This window comes from Melozone crissalis, unplaced genomic scaffold (genome assembly GCF_028551555.1).
Source record: "Melozone crissalis strain CALT ecotype California unplaced genomic scaffold, PUWL_Pcris_2 ptg000019l_1, whole genome shotgun sequence".
NCBI lineage: Eukaryota > Metazoa > Chordata > Aves > Passeriformes > Passerellidae > Melozone > Melozone crissalis.
In genome coordinates this window covers 14,563,295-14,584,792 of record NW_026535797.1, presented here as the reverse complement: position 1 = coordinate 14,584,792, position 21,498 = coordinate 14,563,295, and the positions used below count along the sequence as shown (strand labels likewise).

Here is a 21,498-nt window from a genome sequence, read left to right as displayed (position 1 = left end):
GAGAGGGCATCATCCGGGAAAAATCACTTTTAATGTTGATATTCCCGTTGCATTGAGCCTCTACAAAAACTACTGACTGGTCTGTCCCACCCCCAGGTCTTGGTGCGAGCCTCCCTCACAGCGGCAGGCGTGTGTGGAGAGGAGGATGGTCCAATGCAGCATGGAGAGCCCCCTCCCCAGCGAGGGGGCTGCACTGGGGGTGAGCAGGGCTCCTTGCCCTGAGCCTGGCAGGGCTTCGGGAGGGCTGGGCCGTGTCCATGGTCAGCGTGAGCGAGGCGCTGCAAGCGGGCGTGTCACCAGGCACGGCACCAACGTGTGCTGGGGCCCTGAGCTGCTGTGGCACCCCCAAAGAGCACATTCTCCTCCTGCTGGAGACCACATCTTGCAGCACCGGCACTGCGGGGCTCCGGGCCTCGCTGGGATGGGGATGGTAAGTGATGTTAAAGGGCAGTTCTGGCTTGGGCTGCCCCTCCCTGCACTGCTTGCAGGGATGCCGTCACAGACACTTTTTCACCTTTCCTTTTTCCACCTCTTCCTTGACACCAGATGCGACCAGGGAGCGGCTCGCAAGGGCAAGGGCCCTCGGACTCCAGCTAGCTGGTGCAGGCTGCCTGCGTGGTTCAGCCCTGTGGGGTCCATCCTTTCTCGCCTGGGGATGGGGCTCTGCACAGATCCTGCAGGGAGGGGCGGCACGAGCGGGTGGACAGGCAGCGAGCGAGTGCAGACCTCCTGCTGTTGGGCATGAGCCTCGGCAGGAGACCCCCATGCTGCAGACCTGCAAGACACAAGCACAGCCTGGTGCAGGGGGCCAGAGCCTGCCCTCTCTGACTGCAGCTGCTCAGGCCTGCAGCCCCTTTCCTAGCCAAGCTCAGGTGTATGCTGGTGCTGACAGTGAAAATGCCGACAGTGAAAACATGAGCCAAGCTCTCACTCGTCTCTGGCATCCAGTCTGCTGTTGAGAGCAGATCCTGCTCCATATCCCTTGATCCTGCTCCAGCCCCCATCAACACACACACCTCCATGGGCTCCAGACCACCCCATTTGGCTTTGCTGCGTGAAACTTATTTTACACCATTTAAACTGAGTGACCTCTCACTTGCTAGGAAAGGAATGTTGTACCAAGAGGCAGGATCCTACCTCCAGTCTGCACGGGCCTCCAGCACTGTGCTCTGGCCACGCTGCTGCTCAGGTGATCAATGGGGCGAGATTGGAGCTTTCCTCTGGAGACTTCTCACCTTCTGACGATGTCCGCTGCTTGCGCCCACCTGCAGCAGCAAGAGTGCTCAGGGCAGGGGTGCATAGGGCTGGGCCAGGACCTAGTGGCTGGCTCTGCCTGAGCTAGTCCTAGGTGCCATTTTGCCTTCTGCCAAGGTACTGACAGGGAGCTAGGTTGTCCCCTGTTCCATACCATCCCCATGCAGGGCATCCCCAAGATGGGAACAGCTGACACAGGCAGCGGGGTGCTGAGGCAGAGCTGTCCCCTGGGTGTGCCGTGCCTGGGTCAGTTACTCACTGAGGGATCTCAGCAGCCTCTTGCCCAGCGTCTCCTCAGAGCTGCTCGGCGATGAGCTGGTCCCGGCCTCTCGCCCTGGGGACTCTGCTTCCAGGACGGTCCCGCAGCACTCACTGTCTGCAAAAGCCCAGCGCGGCTGCAGCACCTCAGGGCACCGCGGCCTCGCCAGCCCCGGGCTCAGGTGTGTGTGCCCCCCGGCCAGACTCACTCTGCCGCTTGCTGTTCTCCTCGTTGTCAGCCAGCTCCTCCTGGATGAAGGGGATGCCCTCCATGCGCAGGAACACCGACTCGCTGGGACTGCGCAGCCCCTCCGAGCGGCTGCCTGCAGGGACACGGGCACGGAGCTGCTGTGCCCTGGGGCAGGACGTGACAGCATGCCAGCCATGGCAGCAGGTCCAGCTGCCTGGAGCCCCCAGGACACGAGCACAAGGCAATGGGGAATTGCATGCTGCACGCTGGCAGCTGTGTGGACGTGCAGGCATCCACAGGTGTGTGTGTGTGTGTGTGTGTGTGTGTGTGTGTGCAAATGCCTGCACTGTATGCGAGCCCCACTCCATGTGCAGCAGCATCCCAGGGGTGGTGTGTGCATCGTGCCAGATGGCCCCACCACAGACCACCCCCGGGGGACATGCAGCGCTGGCCTGTGGCAGGGAAGGAATGCTGTTGGGTGACTCACACATGATGCTGTTCCTCTCATTCAGGAGGATGGCAGGGTCCTCCTTGGGTGTCTGTGGGGTTCCCCGCGCAGTCGAGGCCTTAGTTGAATCCCTGTCGAAGGCCTCCATGTCAGGGGACTGCGGCGAGCTGTCCATGCGGCTGGCCACCAGCGCGTTGTGGTACTGCTGCCGGGTCACCTGGCACACACACGTGCACCCAGCTCAGTGAGCACCGCGCCCACCGGCACCCCTCGGAGACTTGGTGGCTCCAAACCTCCAGCAGGAGTAAGTGCAAGACTCCTCAGCACCTGCTGGGCACCCACCAGGCTCCTGGGGCACAATGGGGCACAAGGGCACCTGGACAGGGGTGGGCAGGGTGGGACAGTCCCTGCCAGCCCTGGCCGTACCTTGACGAACTGCACATCGCAGAGGATGTGCACGGAGTAGTCGGGCGTGTAGATGTTGTTGCTGCTGCTGTGGAGCTGCGTGCTGCTGCCTCCATAGTCCTCCCGGTTGGGGGACTCGGAGCGGTTGAGGCCACTGCAGCGTGACGGTGACCTGTTCACTGCAGGAGGGGACAGCAGGGACAGGCACACACTCACACGTGCTGCTGCTTGGCTTCCCAGTGCCGGTGCAGTCACCTCCAGGGGCTGTTCCCCAGGACACGGGGCTGGCAGGGGCCCTGCAGCGTGCCCTGCTCACTGCAGGCTGGTGTGTGCAGTGCCATGCCAGCCCCACACAAACCAGAGGCACTGGGCAGGACTCTGGCCCGGGGCCAGCACCAGCAGAGGTTAGGGCTGCTGCCTGCCTGTCGCTGACAGCCCTCCTGTTAATGCCGGCCTTCTGCACCACATTTGGCACAACTTCTCCTGGTTGCAGCTGGCAGGCTGTGAGTATTTGCTTAACCTGTCTCAAGGGCATGCTCCTGTTCACCCCAACTATGACAGATTAGGAGGAGAGGCTGCCATGGCAAGCTGGTCTGTCACTCACATTGACTGATGGCCTCTGACACACAGCGTGGCCTCTGACACAAGGCATGATGGATTTTGTCTATTCAGTGATTTATTAGGGAACAAAGGCAGCTTGTTCCTTGCATAGGTGACGTCGTGCTGACTTTGCTCTGCTGCTAGAATGCTTTTTATTACCCGGATCAGCAGAAAGCCAGGGGGGCAAGGCAGCAGGCATGCAGGGCTGCAGGTCACTGTCACCAAAAGCAGCAAGCCAAAACCCCAAGAGCTAAGTGCAGGAAATTACAGGAAGTGCACACCAAAGAAAGCCCAAGCCCATGGCTTCCCCGTGTCCCCATCCCATTCTTGCAGGGATTTGTATCATACTGGGGAGGCTGTGGCAGGACTGCTGGCCCCAGTGTGCCACCAACCAGTGAGGGGTTGCCCGGGGTGCCATGGGTACTGCCCAGCATGCAGGGAGGAGGATGGGCTGGGACACTGTGGACAGGTGCTGGAAAGAGCCTGTCACATGCAGAGGCCCCTGGCCAAAGCCATGCCCAGTTACCTGGAGAGCCAGCCAGGGAGTCCCCTCTGCTGAAGGCGAAAGTACGGGACACTGAGACAGGCACTGCAGAGACACGGAGGGAGAGGGAAGGAGGGGACCCAGGGGAAAGGTGGGGGATGGAGGTGAGGGTGGGATAGACCAAGAGGAAGAAGAAGAATAAATATCATGTGCCAGCAGTCCTGGGCTGAGCTCCTATTGCTGTCTCCAGCATCCCTTCCCACCCCTTTTACAGCCTCCTGCTTCTGCTCTGGAGAGGGGAACAGGGTCACGGGCAGGAACACAGTCTTGGAAGCTGTTTATCAGCAGGTTGCTCTGGGACAAGGTAAGGGGAGGTGAAGCTGGCAGAGGGCATCTGCTCCTGCCAGGCCTGTCTGCAGAGCCACACAACTTCCTGGAGCCCTGGCGTGGGTAGAAAGCATCTTTCCCCCATGAGCTAAGTGCTGGCACTTGGCTCTAGCCCTTTACCAGGACAGGGGACTTTGTGGTCAGCTTATGCCACCTGGGAGATGGGTGGAAGCTAAACCACTGCACTTGGTGTCTGGGATGCCTCTGTGTGTACAGGCACATGGCAGAGAAGGAACATGATCTGCAAAAGTTGCTGCCCCAGCCCCACAGCTGCAGGCAGGGGCTGATAGAAGCTCTTCACAGTGATGCAGAGCAAAGGGATTCATGTCAGGCTGCCTGCAGTTCCTTGCAAGGTCCTGGGTCTCAACAACCTTTGGGTGATGCCAGGAAGAGCCACCCACTGGGGCTGATCCTTGCAGGAGCTGCAAGAAGCCAGGACTGTGCACCTGGGGCTGCCTGACCCATTGCCACAGAGAAGGTAAATCACAGACACTCACTTTCCATGTTTTATTGCCATGGGTTACAGCAGCAATGACAATTTCTAGGGCAGGCCAATTCCCCTACTGGTGACTGCTGCCCTGGACAGCGTTCCTGGGCCATGCCACAGGGGATGGGGGAGCACAGAGACAGCAACACACAGGGTCAGTGACGCACTCCTCAACACTTGCCAGTCTCTGCTTTCACCACTGCCACTGCCCACCTCGAAAGCAGAGGGAGATGTGACCCTGCTGGCTGCCAGCCCCTACTGCAGCCATTGCCATGATCCCCCAGCTGCCAGCCCTCCTGCCCTGCCTCCACAGCACAGCTGCAGCACTCTAGGAACTATCTGCTGCCTGTGTGGTTAATGCTTAAAAATTGCTTCAAATGTAAAACCCCCAGGAAATTTGCCCTGCAGTCCCCTTTTCTAATGTCCCTGCTGCTCTCCCAGGAATTCCTGTTCCATGTCCTCCCCTGAATCAAAACGTTCTGCAAATAAAAAAGACATCAGCAAGAAGCATTGCTGGAATGACCTTGTCCTGATGGGAGCAAAGGATGAGTTGATAACCACTAGCATTGACTCTGTGCTCCCACTGCCTGACCCTCCCACACAGCACTAATGCCAAAGATCAGCTGCAGATAAAACAATTGCATAATAACAGTTAATTGATAACAACCTATTAAATGCTCTAGGCTGCTGTCTGAATTCTCAGCTGTGATACTCTACTCACAGTCCTTTCCTTCAAGGAGCAAAGAGGATGCCAGCCTCCCCCAAAAGGGAGATGCCCTGTCACCTCCCAGCCTGCCTCCTTGCTGGCCAGGGGTGTGCCACAGCTCTGTCCCCCGCAGGCAGGAATGGCTGCACGGCAGAAAACACCTCCCGGCAGTGTCATGGGGAGCACGGGGAGCCAAGGAGCCCGGAGCAGCACCGTCCCAGCAGGCGGCACTGCAGACATGCACGGCTGCTCTGACACAGCTCCCACTGCTGCCCGGCTGGCCCCAGGCAGCGCTCACTGCCTGAGCCCCGCTGGGCCCGGGAGGACTCTGACCCAGGTCAGAGGACACTGGGACACCCAGCAGCACTCTGGCAGAAAGTGGCCATTTCACTGTTTCCTCTGTCCAAACCTGGACAAAGGGCGAAGCAGGAATGTGCACTGAGGGGTTAATCCATCAGTCCAGAGCCAGCCTTGTGCAGGAGGCAGAGCAAGCAGCAGGAAATAGGTGAACTCTAGAGCTGCAGAAAGACTGGGACCCACCAGAGTGAGCCACCTGCCCCAAGAGACTGCCCCTGTTCTCTTGATGGCATTCCTCTTTACATCTCCTAAAGACTGCATTTAGTAGGTGCCTGTTTTGATTAGGCAGGTAGAGCATCTCAGCTCACCATCAGCACTGCAGATCTGACTGCAACATCTGGGGTTTGATGAGGGATGTGATGGACTGGGCAGCACCTCAACCTGCTCCTGAGCCTCACGGGACCAAACCTTTGTAGGGTTATAGCAAAGAAGGGGGTACCTCTCAATCCCCCCTAGGCAGAGCTCACTCTCAACTCCTGCAAGCAGGGGATCTGCTTCTTAACCCATCAGCTCTGCAGGCAGGGAATTTATTGGCACTCGGCTAATTTCCCACCACCACATGAAATAGCTCAGAGGTAAATCAGCCATCTCTGCAATTCCCAAGCAGCCCAATGTGGGGGCCGTGTTCAGGTTGTGCCCTGGGCCTCAGGAAGGCAAATGGGTCTAGAGGTCTTATGCTGAGACCTAGAATGAGTATAACACCCACCTGTGGGCACTGCCCCTTGCAGCACCAGCCATGCTGGGACCCACCAGCAGAGAGCCAGCATATGGTAGAAACTTCAGGAGTACATCAAAGGGACCTCAAAGGGACCTCCAAGTCACTCTGTGGGGTCTTTGCTGCATCAGCCCCCCAGCTTGTTGTTTCTCTGTCTACCACAGCACAGTCTGAGCTGTTTTGCATGGAGAGAAAAGCCATAGCCCCTCCAGCCAGCCAGTGCTGCAGAGAGGTTTTAGGGCCTCAATCTGTCCCAAAATACTTACGTAGGAAGGAGGATCCTGCCAGGCTTCCCATTTTTCGCACATCGTTTTCTGAAACAACAGTTGGAGGTGTGGGAACAGCAGAGGAAGGGCTCCTGCCCCACACCCCAAAGCAGGGCCACCGCACCCCATGGCCAGCCCCTTCTCCTGGCACCAGCTGGTTCAGCCTCCATGGACGCTGCTGAAGCAAAGGCAGGGCCAGAGGGAGCCCACAGAGGCCTCACCTGAGGAGACAACAGCCATGATGGCAGGGACACCATAGTAGGTGAAGGCCCCGTTCTCAAAGCGCAGTCCTTCCTTGCCGACCTCCACCTGCACCTTCCCCTGGGAGGAGGAGGAAAACCCTCTCAGACAAGCTCCCCGTGCTCCTGACCCACCCAGGGCTGCTGTCCCACACAAGAGGATGGGCATCTTTGCTATTAGAAGCAGCCCAGAACACGGTGGCAAGGAGAAAGCAGGGCCAGGCCTGCCCCGCTCTGCTCGCTGCTGCCCCGGCACCTGCAGGATGAGCACGAAGTAGTCGACAGGGCGGTTGCGCTGGTAGAGGTAATGCTCTGCTGCCTTCTTGTTCTTCCGGTCAAACTTGAGCTCCTGGATGACATTGGGGTGTTTCAGGAGCCGCAGCAGGATCTTCTCAGAGAGGTAGGGGGACTTGAAAGGCTCCACTTCTAGAGGGGAGGCAACACACACATGCTGTGCTCAGCAGGCCCAGGACTGCCAGAACCCCTCATCTCTGAGCTGCACAGCCCGGCTCCTGCAGCCTAAGCACCCACTGCCAAGAGGGGAGCCAAAACCAGACCCCACTGGTAGGGCAGTGGAATGTCCAGGCTGTAGGTCCAGCAGGTGGAAATTGCTCAGTGGGGGGGAGCCCGACCAGGAATGCCCATCCCTAAGCCCAACCCAGGCTTAGCGATGCGCTGTGGGTCTGGTGCTGCAGGGCCTGCACAAGGACAAGTGTACCTGTTGCCATGAACCGATGGGTGGCCAGGAGGAGCTGTGGGGAGATCTTCACCTTCATCTCACTCTCTGAGAGCCTGAAGATGGAGAAATCCTGGGGCTTGCGTCCCCGGTGGGGAACCCGCTCCTTCTTCCGGTTGTCAGCTGCAGGCAGAGCAGAGCAGAGCAGAGCAGGCACTGACAAAGCTGCTGCAGCTGCAGGGCCCCATGGCACATGCACACACAGAGGGACAGGCACATCTGGCAGCACCCTATGGCAGGGCTGCTGAGGAGAAGCAGATGGAGCAGTGGGGCCCATTCAACCTGCTGTGCATGCAGCCTTGGGACCAGCTCCCAGGGCAGGGAGCAGGATTGTAAACCACACAGGACTGTAAACCTGGGCTCTCCAGGCTGGATGCACCACCCAGAGTTGCAAATGAGCTTGGGAACCACCCATTTCATGCCCAGCACAGATGTTCCTAGGTCAGGCCCTGCCCAGCCACCCATTGCTGATGCTGGTACTTCTCTATCTAGAGCATCCAAGATAGAGACACTTGACCAGCATCTCTCCATCATTCTTGTCTTTCCCATCACGACAGCAAATCACTCTGGGGAAGAACCACAATTTGCTCTGGCCTGTTTCCTACCCACGTCTGTGTGTCTGTGCAGGCTCCCACCCTGGCTCCTGCAACCACAGTAGCTGCTCTGGGACACTAACTGTACAGATCTGTCTCATCCAGGATCTCAGACTTGATGATCTCCTCGATGACATCCTCCAGGGTGACAATGCCCATCACCTCGTAGAACGGGTCTCCTTCCCCTTCGTTGTTCACCCGCTGCACGATGGCCAGGTGGGATTTTCCTGCAGGGGAAAAGCAGAGTGGCACTGAGACACCTGGCCTGGTGATCCTGAGAGGGAAGCCCAGCATGGTGGGCAGGCAGGTGGGCAGGGTTTGGTGGGAGGCACAGATCACAGCAGACACTGCCACCCAAACCCACCCACGTGTGCTAACCCAAAGAGAAGGGCTGGACATGCAGCCCAGCCTAACAGGACAGCTGCTGCCCAGACTGGTTTGTACGTGTAGGCTCTTCTTGGGGGCCACCTTCCCTCTTTACCCGGGCTGTGAGTCACTCTGTTCAGCTCTTTGAAAGCCTCCTGTGCAGGAATGAAGTGTACATGACACCATCTCTTCCTTACCCTCAGCTGCATTGACATGAAACTCTTAGCAGAGCAATGAGACAATGTTCTCCAACACAGAAATGTGAATGTGTCCTTGGCTCTACTGATTTCCCATATCCTCCTGATGTTTCTTATTCTGCTGCTAATTATCTTTCTTATTAAATTGCCAGGAACAGTTCTCCCTCATCTTTCTATCCATCACTGTGTAGACCAATACTGAGGTTTTTCATAAAATATGGGCAAAGCCTCCATCTCCTTGAAACAGCAGCTGGTTTTTATGCAGAAACATGAATGTTTGTTTGCAGCTTTCAGCTCAGCTCCTGCAGAACTCTTGGGTAAACCATCTGGATGCAGACACTGAACACTTTTCAACCCATCAACTTGCACCTGAAATCCTTCTCCAAGTCCTGCCCTTAACAGCATTTTCTCTGTTACCTTAAATAAACAGAGTGAGTCCAGGACCTTCAGCTGCAATGATGTTGACTCCTGCTCAGAAGTCCCAGTGTTCCTGGATCACAGTTTCAGCTTCCTCACTTGTCCCTTGTAAGCTGGCAGCTCTGCTGACACATTCTCAAGTTTCTTGGTTTTGGCATACTTGAAACATTTCTATTTGTTTTTGCATGTCCAGCTCTCTGTAAGCTGTTTTGACTTTTTCAACCTCTCCCTTCTTTTACTGGCTGCTCTGATTTATGGTCCTGCTCAGCATCTCAACCAGAACCCGACTTCCAAGCCACAAACAACTTCTGGGTTTCCAGCTCCAACATGTTCTTGGACCTGCCAATGAACAGCACTGGGTTTCTTACTGCCTGTGTGGCTCCCACACTGCCCACCAGCACACACAGATCCTGAACCTCTAGTTTTACTTAAAAGCACCCTCACTGGCACCACAGCCAAAACTTCTGCTCCCTCTGTTTGCTCTGCATCCCTGGGGTCACCTGTTGCAATGCCTGCACAAGCCCAGAAGTCCTGCAGTGACCTCTGGGAAGCTGCTAACACCTGAATTCCAAGATGCAGTGAGCTCTGGGAAGCTGCTAACATGTGAATTCCAAGCTGCAGTGACCTCTAGGAAGCTGCTAACACCTGAATTCCAAGCTGCAGTGAGCTCTGGGAAGCTGCTAACACCTGAATTCCAAGCTGCAGTGAACTCTGGGAAGCTGCTAACACCTTATTTCCCCCTGGGCTCAGAGCTGAGCTCCTTGAGCAGCAATGGTCACCCAAACCAGGGAAAGGTCCTCTCTGCCATGCAGCTGCCTCTGCATTCACTTCTCCTATAAACCCACCCCAGCCAGCTCTCCTGCTGCTCCTGACAGGGGATGTGAACAGCATCCATGCATAAAGATGTGACAGGGTGGGCTCCTGCCGGGTGCACAGCTCCCTCCTTGCCCTCCCAGCTCTCATCCCTGCAGAGGTGCAGGGACAAGCACACCCAGAGCAGCCTGGCAGCCCCACAAACACGGCTTGCTGGGGATCATGTAACCTTCAAATAACCCTGCCCTGGATCTGGGACGAGCAGACGACATTTCTCAGCTGAAGATCAGCACTATACATTTCTCACAGCAAATCTTGGGCATTTTCCACAGTATAAATTCCCTCCTCCTCATACCAAGGTTTTATTGCAAGATTTCAGAGAGCAGCTCGCTGCCTCCCACGCCTACAGATTTAGAAATGAGAACATAACATTGCAGCAAGTAGCACTGAGATTTACTTAAAAAAACCCCAAATCAATAGCCCCAGGGCACTGAAAATTCAGCATGTTCTTTAGACTGGGCTATTTCACTCCTTTCATACATAGGTTTGTGCATATTTTCTGTTCCTAAAGCCACACAGCACTTAGGAAGAAAAAAGCAGAGGAGCTGGCTGCAAGACAGCAGCGACAGCTACATTTCATCTTAGCAAAGTCCAGCTTTTGAAAAGGTCTCCTTTGCCAAACTCTGCTCCCAAACACTGGGGCCATCTGGTCTCCTACAAGTCCTTGGGTGAGCGAGAAGGCGGAAAAAGTTATTTCTTTTGGCTGAGAGCTTGTTGTTAATGACATTTACATGCAACCCAAAACCACCAAGCCCTTACAAAAAGCTTAGGTGCTACTTAAAGGCAGTCACAGAGTGATGGAGGCAATTCTTTTTTTGGCCAAACACCTACATCGACACTGCAACTTACACTAGAAATGTGATTCAACCCCACATTCATGTAGCTGCAAATGAGATTATTTAGAAATAACCCAGCACCTGGAAGGAGACCCATGGCTTCACTGCACTGGAGGCAGAGCCAATAGGGCTGTTAGAGCACTCCAGAGTTCTTTATTTTCACAGAAAATAAACACTTGTGTTCACACTCCAAACCCCCAAGTTCACGTTACCAGGCTAATAATGGAGCTAGAAATGGAGCAGGTACCCAACAATGGAATATTGTTGCAGTTTCAGTGTGGTTGCTGCTGCCCATACCAGGAGAGCTGATCCCAGCCCATGCCTGGCCAGTGGCGTCCATGTCACAAAAAGCCCTGAATGCTGCCAGCCAGTCCCAGTCCTTTAAGTGAGTGCTGCTCACAGCTGCTCCCCTCTGGGAGAGGGCTGACATGCTCCCATTTCCCACCTGAGGGACATGTGATCATTCCCGAAGTTGTGTCCCACCCCCCTGGCCCTGACTGGGTCCTGTATCTCCTCCCATCAGCTTTTCAACAGACCCCTTAAATTTCGGTGTGGGGTTTGCAGGTGCCTTGGCTGTATGGCCATGGATTGTTCCCTCCTGGGCAGTGCTGCCAAGCTCAGCTAGATCCCTCTGCCCAGCCCTGGGAACTGCTACACTTGCAGGAGAGGAAAAAGCAGTGGCCTTTGGAGCGTGTACAAGGGCAGAATCTGGGAATGAGGTGGAAGCAATGTCTAAGGGAGGGTGGCATAGGGACAGACCTGGGGACATCAGAGGGGTCACATTTGCCTCTGCTGCCATTATCCAGCAGGTCAGCCTCAGTGGGAGCCAACAGAGGGAGGTAAATAATTTAAACAAACCCCCAAACTTGACCTAAAACACCTTTAAGATCTGTAAAACTGATTCCAAAACCTGTGCTATTGTAACCACTGCTCGATAGCTCAAATGAGATGAATTATAAGGGTGAGCTGCCTCCCCACTAGCAAGCTGTCACACCTAAACTTTACAGAGCTATTGCTGATGCAGGAAAGCACAGTGGAACACTTGAGCATCAAAGCCTTGGTTTGGCAAATGCTAGAACAAATGGGCAATTAACTTTCCTTGTGCGAGCAGGTCCGCCGGCCTCCGCAGGACTGCTCTGGCACAGGAAGTCTATAGGTGATTAAGTGTCTGCTCAGCATGGGATACAACTGCACTAAATTCTTTATGAGCTACATGAAATCTGCTCTTTTCAAACAACAGCTTCAGTGGAAAGTTAATGCCTCAAAATGCTAAATTACAGAGCTAATATAAACAGCTGAGAGCTTCCAGATGGAACAAGCATCTGAACAGCTATCCAAAGCTTTTATGCCCATTTTTAGGAGCCTTGATTTTCATAGGCACCTAAATGACCTTGAGCTCATAGATCCACCTTAAAGCATCTTCCCCAATGAGGGAACGGGGTCTGAACACATGGAAATGCCTTGACTTCTGGGAAAGAAAGTGCTGTTGGGTTCAGTTATAGCCCAGACTACTTCTTTATCATTTTTTAATATAGGTACCCTGCCAGAGGAATGTTAAAGATGTTTTAGCCTTGTCTCTTGTTCCACAGGATGAACATCCTGAGCATGAAAATAATTTTCATAAATTTTACAGTAAGATATGAAGCTGTTATTAGGAGATCAAAGGTGCAGGCACAGACCTGTGCCTGAACCATTTGCAGCTACAAAATGGAAGGAAAAAAAAATTTAAATAAGGTTGATTTGTGAAACAACCATGATGTAACTGAAATGTATTTTCTGTGTGCTTTTCCTCGGGGCTCTTCACAGCATCTCCATGCCCTCTTGCTGACCTGCATCTGAAGAAAGTGGGGACCCTGATTTGAGCACCTTGAACTGGCAATGTGCGTGAGTGGGATCCTGTGTTACCACCACTCTGCACCTTGGGCAAAAGCACACCTTGTGTCTAGAGGAAATGCACATCTAAGCAGGGGGGAAACAACCAAGAGGGCTGCAGGGTCCCACAGCTCTACAGGAATAAGAGCTATGTGAAGAAAAACTGTAAATCCTAACCTAACCCAGACCTTTCTCAGAGACAAAAACTTCACCTGCTTACATCTGTTTGTAGCCTCTCTCATAGTCTCTTTTTGTGCTTTTCCTAATCCTAAGGAAAGCTGTAAAAAAGATGGAATATTTGGAATAGCTGATCTGTTACCGTTGCAGATCAAAAAGGTAAGGAGAAGATTAGAGGGGACACAGAACCTCATCTTCCATTTGTAGTGCAACAGGGTCCTGACCTCCTGGGTACCCAAGAGCTCAGCATGAAGGTGACTTTGACAGCTATAAAGAGGGAATTGGGTGGCAGGGTTCCCTCTCCCCCAAGGACTTGGCTCCCTTCTTGCTTTGCTGAATGCTTGCCCAGAGCAGGCCTGATCCTGGGATTACTGGGGTGTGGTGGAGCAGTCCAGGGTTTACACAGCAAGATTTAGCACAGTTTAGTGGGAAATGCACAGTAATGTTTCAGGCAGAATTGCAGCATGAGACACTGAGACCATTTTTCTGTCTATCAGCAGCTCCCTTGTTCTCAGCCTGGCAATCACGTTCCAGGGGAAGTGTAGGTGATAGTTCCTGGGAAAAACTGGCTCCTTAACCATACCAATGCCTTGGGAGGGCATTGCTTCAGCTCATCAAGGTGCCCAGCAGAGTGACTAAAGCACTTGCAGAAATCTCTTGAAGGCTGAGTTAAATTTGAAGCAACACTGTGTGCTCACAGTGCCTGCGGGATCAGAGGAATGGTACAAAAAGCATCTGAAATGGTACTGACCCCAATTCCTGGCAGATGTAAGCACCTTCTCCAGCTACATCCAATTTGCAGAAGTCTAATAGAGGCTGTGGAGCATTTTGAAATGGAAAGACAGACCCTAGGGCAGAGCTGTCCTCCACAGGACAGGCTGTTTTCCCTGCTAAGCCTGAAATTTGGGGTTTGGAGAATTTATTTTTAGTAACTCTTAAAAGATGCCAAGCCACAGAAAGCTAATTTGAGTTGCAGCTCAGCCTCTGCCCTGCTGCAGGAAAATGAACATTAAGAGCAATTTTCTGCTGTTCCTCTGACAGAGGAAAGTTACTTGCTGAAAGGTGCCAGTGCTGTATATGGACCCCTCCAGGAAATCAGTCAACAAAACCCATAAACAACTTGAGGAAGGGACAAGACTGTGACTTCCCAGAGGCACTGCAAAACAAGGAGGTGGACCTCACAGAAGAGGTTTCCAGGAGCAGTTACATCACTGGACTGGAGCTGCAACATGCATTGCTTGGTTATCTTCAAGAAAGGAGGAGAAACAGATTGTATCACCCACAACATTTCACACTGAATAAATGCAGAAAGCCCTCCTCATAGCTCCACATTCCCTAGGTAAAGTTTGTCCTACAGAAAGCTCATCTGCCTCCCAACTTAGCTGTAGCTTGCTAAATATGGTGCAATTATTTTTTTGGTGTATTAGGTATTTTTTCCTGGGAGCCCAGAATAAAGCCAGCTACTCCAAGGTGTACCAATACAAATTGCCAAGAGATTGTCTCCCAATTTTTTCAATCCTTCAGTATTTTCATCTTCTTTCACCAGGCTGCAGGTGGTAAAATTACTGTACTGGTATGTATTTTCTTATTTCCAGTGAAGAGGGGACACATTTTGTCTAGGGTCCTTACTTAACACTTCTCAGTTAATGTTGCAAAACAATATATGCCTTCTATAAAAGACTGTCTAGTTCCCTTGAAAAGATGGCAAATTGGGTGTCCAGCTCTCAGTATTTCGGAGTTCTTTTTGCTGAGAAGATGAAGTCAAAACCATATTGCAGCACAAGTATTTCCTTCCTTCAGCTGAACCTGTCTCATGCTGCTGTAATGTTGTTTTTCTGCATGGTTTTTGCAGCTGCCCTCCTTATTTGGGCTGCGGATTGAAGTCTACATTATTCTCTTGCAGACCAGGCTGCCCCTCTGGTGGTGTTTGGAGTCTTCTCTGGGGTTTTCCCAGTTCCCATTGGGACCCCCAATTTAACCAACTCTCTGCAGGAATCAGTACTGAAAGAGAAATCTAACAATGGCTGCAGCAGCAGGGTTGTGAAAAGGCAGAGGTGAAGAGTTTGACCAGTTCTGCTGTGATGGAGCAGGGGCCAGGCTTTGCTAACCAGGAGCTCACAGCTCTTGGGCACCATAACCACACTGGGCCAGGGCTCCCTGGGTGCCACTGAGTGTGTGCTACTCTTTAATACAATTTAAATGTTAAATTAAATGGAAAGCTGATGCTACAGCTCTGTGGAAGGTAATCCCTTCCACACAAGGTCCTACTGGGGGACAGGCAGTTTGTGACACATCTAATTGTGGATTAAAATCAAGGTAAACACCAATGCAGCAATGAACTGCACTCAAACGAGGTTAGTGTGAGCATACCTAGAAACAAATGAAGGAAAGCTTCCCCTCCAACCCTGCTACAGAAGACCAAAGAGGAAAAAAGGCTGATTATCTTCATAATCATCTTCATATCTTCCTGGGACAGAACAGGAAGAGAAAAGAAATGCCTCAGGTAAACAAGGATAATAGTGAGATATTGGTGAGTAGGAGACAGAAAATGAAAGTGCTGTCAGAGGTGTGAGGAAGAATCCAAAAGCACTGTGTTTAATAATCCCTTGACATTTTCAGTAAGAAAGAACAAATGTTTGTGTACTGTGGCAAGGAGCTCTGGCAGTGAAATTGTGTTACTTATACATTATGCAAAAAAATGACAGTATGGGTATAGTGGATGTGGCAGAACATTAATCATTAGTGAAACAGATCAGAAGTACACGTTGCTATCCAAGGAAGAAGGATATAAAATGATATAGGAATTTTGTGTAAACATTATAATAACAAAAAGAAATAAAAGATACAAAAATTGTTTGAGATAATAATGAGAAAAGGAAAGAAAAACTGGCTTTTCTAAAGGCTTGTGAGGGACATAAGGACCTGGAGGTTGTTGTTAATGCCCATCCTTACCAGAGACTTTAATTTCCTAGAAAGAGGCTGGGCTTTATCAGTGGGAGGCTTTGCTGTCCTGCAGGCACCTTGGATGTGTGAAGTGATGAATGCCTTCATTAAACACTCGCTGAGCCAACAAGCAATCAGCCTACTTTCTAATTAGTGAAGGTGTCTCAGAAGACCTGGCCATGAAAAGCAACCTTGATTGGATCAAACTTGAAGATACTTCACCATAATTCAAATGGACACACAAAAGGAGACAGTGATAAAGATTCTTAATTACAAACGGGAAATCTTTATTTTAGAAATTAAATAGTCAAGTGAACAGGGCTGATGCAGCAGTGGATGGGGCTGAAAGCAGCTGGGAGCTAACATCTGTCACAATGTGGGAGCCAGCACGAGAACCTGCATTTGGAACTGGAAAAATACAGTTTAGGAGGGCTCAGGGCTGGGCTGGGGGGTAACTGTTTGCAAATTCAGGGTGCTGGGGGTGACCAAATGCCTACAAATAGAAGAAAGATGAATCAGAAGAAAACATCAATTCTTGGGAAGAAGAACATTTGGGGGAAGAGCTGGAATTGCTAAACCCCATGCAGAGTTAGATATGAAGACCAAAAGCAAGGCTTTTCAGCCATGTAGTTTAGAAAAGACAAGGAGAAGTGAGGTGGCAACAGATAAACTGTTTAGGGACAGCTCTAAATAGGGGCTGTAGCAAAATACCCCAGAAGACCACAGTGCCAGACAGATACAAAGGAGGAAGAACCTGAAGTGATATGCCAAGAGTTTAAAGGAGCAATGTTAAAGAAGGATGGATAATCTTCATCGGAGATGAAGACCAGCATATGAGCGTGCAGAGCAGGTAGCAAGGTTTGTTACCATACCCACGAGCTCACAGAGCAGCACACACTAAAGAGCTCTGTTTAAGGAGGGCACAGAGGACAGCAAGCAAAGGACAGGGAACCAAGCAACCACAAGCCCATTTTTATAGGTCTATTGACCCATAGGGTACCATGCTGGAGAAGAAATTTGGAAGGGGAAGTGTATCAAAGTAAATCAGATAAATTGCAGGGGAGCCTCATCAAGGGAGAGGGTGCCAAAATCATGTGACATCTCTAGACAAGAAAGAGGTGGAAGAGACCTCAGGTGAACTTCAGTGCTATTGCAGGAAGACACAGCTAGGAAGGAACTGTGAAGCACATAAGGCATTAGGAAGACAAGAGACAGCTGGCATGGGGGGAAGGGGGCGGGCATGGACTACTGCAGCTCACCAAGGTTGAACCCAGAGAACAATGCCAATGCTTTTGCTAACAGTCTTGTTCAAAAACCAGGAAATTTCTGATTTTCTCTCTTGGGAGTCTCCAGTCCTGCTGAGGGGCAGAGAGGGCAGGTGGTGGCACACAGAACTCCTCTGCCTGTGATCCTGGGTGGTGCGGGAACACAGCCGAACATCTCCGGAGAAGATGCTGACCTGCATGTATCTGATGAGCACATTCCTGGCACACTGAGAAACGTCCTGCCCTCTCCTCCTCCCACCTCCACAAACGAGCAGATGACTCACAGAAAGGCTTTCTCTGTCTCTGGAGTGGGCCAGGTTGGCCTTTCTCATCTGACCAACTGAGCCTGCGGCAGAGTGGCGCCAGCAGCCCGGAGCCCAGCGCTGCCCTCCCGCATTACATAATGCAGCTGCCACTGCTGCAGCCATTCCTGGGCTCACTCACCACAGCATGACGTAGTGAGTAGCACGCGGCAAAACACAGCTCCCAGGGGGAGAGAAAAACACATGCTGTGCGTATTCTCAAGGTATGCTTAATGAAATACAGCTCTCAGCATCTCTCGGGCTGCTGGCAGCTGCTGCATTATGAATGCTGTCACAGCTGCAAAAAAAGCACAGCTCTTTCTAAGGGCTTAATCTTTTCTTCTTTCTTTAAACCACTTGCATAGAAACACTTTATAGACCTCCTTCTCATTGCCAAGCTGAAAATGTGAAAGCTAAGTCATGAGAAGCAATTTCCTGTGATAAACTCCCTTGTAGAGAACAGAGCAGCGAATGCTGTCTGGGCAATGGTGCAAGGCAGGTGCCTGTGCTGCCAGTCCACTGCTGCCAGCCCTTGGGGGACAGGCTCACCTGCTGAGCCATCTACCTTTGAGGCCAAAAGCCCTTAGAGTCTTCATAGCATCGCAGGGACATCAAGGGCTGCTGGCCCTCAATGCACCGGGGCTGTTCCACCAGGCGACACCAGGGTCATCGACACACCAGCACATGCAGGGACCGACTCCCCCCAGCATCCCTGGTACCTGCCACATCCTGCCAGGAGGCCATGCAGGGCTGCCCGTGGAGGCTGCTGACCTGGAAACCATTGGGGGTGCAGAGGGGTGCAGGGGAAGCCCGGGGGAGTGCGGAGGGTGGCTCGGCGACCTCACCCTTCTTGAACTCCTCGAGCAGCGTGTCGAGGCGTGTGTCATTGAAGACGCAGTGGAGCGGGCGGCGGTAGAAGCGGGTGACAGTCTGCAGGGGAGTGCAGTCATCAGGGTCGACAAAGGCCAGGTCTTTGACAAAGAGCAGGTCGACAATGTTGTCGCGCCGGTCACCCTCATAGACTGGAATGCGTGTGTAGCCAGATCGGAGGATCTCAGAGACGGTGGCGAAGTCCAGCACAGCATCGGCCCGGAGCATGAAGCAGTCGGCCAGCGGTGTCAGCACATCCTCCACCACCTTGGTGCGTAGCTCCAGCGCGCCCTGCACCATGGCCAGCTCCTCCCGCACCAGGTCGCCGTGGGGGCCCGCGGCGCGCAGCGTCTCCAGCAGCCGCTCCCGCGTGGAGAAGACGCTGAGCTCCTGCCGCAGCGCCCAGTCCAGCAACCGGCTGAGCGGGTAGCACAGGGGGAAGGCGGCCAGCATCAGCAGCCGGGTGAGGCAGAGCGTGCGGGAGGCGATGGCCAGCCCGTGCCGCGAGCACACCGAATAGGGCAGCACCTCGCCGCCCAGGAACACGGCGGCGGTGCACAGCAGCACCGGCAGCCAGGGCGCTCCCCGCGGCCCGCCGGCCGCCGCCGCCGGCCCGCCGCCGGGCAGGGAGGCGCAGAGCCAGCCGGCCAGGGCCGCGTTGGCCCCCGCCTGCCCCAGCAGCAGCGTGCACAGCAGGTAGGTGCCGCCGCCGCCGCGCACCGCCTGCACCCGCCGCGCCTGCTCCCGCTCGGCGGCCGAGCCGCTGTTGCGCAGGACGCGGAGCTCCAGCGGGTCCAGCGAGAGCAGCGAGAGGCGCAGCCCGCTGAACAGCGCCGACAGCCCCAGCAGCAGCAGGGCGCCCAGCGCCCGCAGCCAGCCCGCCTCGGGCAGCGGCAGCAGCCAAGTGCCCAGCGGCGGGGCGGCCGGCCGCACCCGCAGCAAGAAGCCGCCGGCCGCGCCGTGGTGCGCCCAGGCCCGCCCGTCCCAGGCGCACAGCGAGAAGAGCCGCCCGCCCGGCGCCGCCGCCGCCTCGCCCTTGCGCGGCTCCCGCACCCGCACCTCGGCCAGCGCCGAGCCCGCCGCGCCGCCCGAGCGCAGCGGCCCCACCACCTCCACGTCCGAGGCCCAGGCGCTGCGCTCCCGGCACCGCTCCGCCGGGCCCCGCGCCGCCGTGCTCCCCGCCGCCGCCTCCTCGATGAAGACCAGCCGCGGCTCCCGCTCCCCCGCCGGCCCGCGGCTGCCGTTGCCCTCGGGCTGCGGCTGGAAGTAGAGGCGCAGGAGGAAGCGGCTGCCCTCCGCCGCCTGCACCGCGCCGCCCTCCAGAGACACCCGGCCCGGCGTCGTGTCCTCGGGCCGCAGCCCCAGCAGCCAGGCGGCCCCGGCCGGCGGCCGCGGCGACAGCGAGAAGAAGAGCAGCAGCACGGCGCCCCGGCTCCGGCCCCAGCTGCCGCTGCCGCCGCGACCCGGGCCCGCCGCCGCCGCCATGCCGCTGTGCCGGCACCGCAGCGCCCGCCCGCCGCCCCGGGACTGCAGCGGGGAGCCGGCACGGCACGGCACGGCACGGCACTGCACGGCGCGGCGGCACACGTGGGCCGGGGGGCGGGCGGCCGCCGCGCCACGTGCGACCGGGAGCCGGCCTGCGGCGCCCCGGCGGGAGGGGCCGGCGGAGCGGGGCCGCCAACCGGGACCGCCATCCGGGACGCTATGCAGGGACCCAGGAGTTCGCCCGCCCGCGCCGAGCAGGAGCATCCCCGCGGCGGGCGGCACCGCGCGCTCTCCCCGCACCGGGTGAGATGCTGGCCGATCCACGGCGGAGCACACCGGCAGTGATACGGGGCAGGGCCCAGCGCTGGCGCCCAGAGTGGGCTGCGGGCTCTGCCCCAGCCCCGCGGCCGCGCTGGCTCCCGCTGCCATCCCAGGTACCCTGCCTGGGGCTGCGGAGCGGGGGCTGCGCCTCCCCTGCGCTGCGCGGTCGGGGTTTGCTGAGGGGGTCCTGCCAGCACTCTCTGGAGCTGGAATTTGCATTCAGCCTCCCTCTGTTATCTGTCAAGGCCCTACTCTTCAGCTTTTTAGTTCAGATTAATTTCCCTTCTTCCCGCGGGAGTGGTTTGATTTTTTTGTTTGTTTGGGATTTTTTAATGGAGGGTGAGTAGTCGTTAGATTTGCAGTCTTTCTAGGAAACAAATGTACCACACTATAGCTACATTTATTCTCGTGTCTAGACCTGATGGGGAATGTTGCTAGGGTTTATCAGCTTCAGAAGTATGTGCTCAAGAATGGACTTAGGGGACTCCTTAAACTTTTGTGTCTTCCCTGGACCAACATTCGCGACAAACTTGAAAGGAGGCTGGAGAACTGGAAAGCAGTTGCTTACAACTGCAACAGGCTCAGTAGTGGCAAAGCAATAAGCTAGAAAATGTCATGGAGGCAAAGGAAGTGCCCGAAAAATTCTGATTATTCACTCATTATTGCTTCCATGAAAATAGGTCACTTTCTGTGTCAGTATGTCAGCAGGCAGACAGGCATGAAAAGCGACCAGGGGGGTCTGTGCTCCTTTCTGTGTTACGAGTGACTCTTCTCTCTGTCTCTCTGGGGGAGGCAGCTATTTTTTATTTTTTTTCAAATGTGATGAATTCACTGGGTGTTCACAGGGGCTGTGTGCTGCTTCACAAGCTCTTGCTGATCGTCCACTTTCTAACTCCCCTTTAGTACCACTCGGGAAATATTACCTGGTGCTCTACCTGGGCAGGATTGATGAAGGAGCCACCTGGTAACAGACTTGTGCAGACCTTGCCGCAGGTTATGCTGCCTGAGGGACAGATCTCACAAGCTGCCCTAAGCAGTACCAGAGTGACTCTGGACCAGCACAGCCTGGTCCTGTTCTGCCATCCTGTCTGCAAGGTGGGGGCATGAGCACATGGCTGCTCCTTCTTTATGAGGACCTTGTGGGAACTACTGTCTGAGATCATCCCATGTTTTAGCAATGGCAGGCTGTCATCAGCCCTGAATTTCTCACAGACTTCTTGGTGCTAGGATATTGTAAAGGGTTTTCTGCATCACTGCCATTGTGTTTTGTATTGCTGTTTGGGAGCTATGTACCCATGCCACTAATTACTTATGTTTATTAACTTGCAAGTTAGATTCCTGAAAGGTTTTCTAGTGATAAGTTTCTAGGTATAGGGACTGAAGACTGTGAATTACAGATGTGTTTTTCTAGTTAATTAAGTATTTGGAGGGTATTCTTGTCCAGAGTAC

The 21,498-nt window shown here is 54.3% G+C and overlaps 1 protein-coding gene across 1 annotated transcript; it reads right to left on the bottom strand.

Moving 5' to 3' along the window:
• Positions 1–12: 12 nt before the first annotated feature.
• CNNM1 (cyclin and CBS domain divalent metal cation transport mediator 1) lies at positions 13–20,157 on the bottom strand. Its single transcript, XM_054277296.1, has 13 exons — positions 18,219–20,157; positions 8,209–8,352; positions 7,515–7,655; positions 7,053–7,222; positions 6,779–6,878; positions 6,558–6,605; positions 3,682–3,744; positions 2,577–2,734; positions 2,190–2,367; positions 1,722–1,835; positions 1,514–1,630; positions 1,138–1,265; positions 13–775 (listed from the first exon to the last, which is right to left on the bottom strand). Exons 1-12 carry the CDS (start codon positions 20,155–20,157, stop codon positions 1,186–1,188), a joined length of 3,252 nt encoding a protein of 1,083 aa, XP_054133271.1. The 3' UTR covers positions 13–775; positions 1,138–1,185.
• Between the last annotated feature and the right edge of the window lie 1,341 nt (positions 20,158–21,498).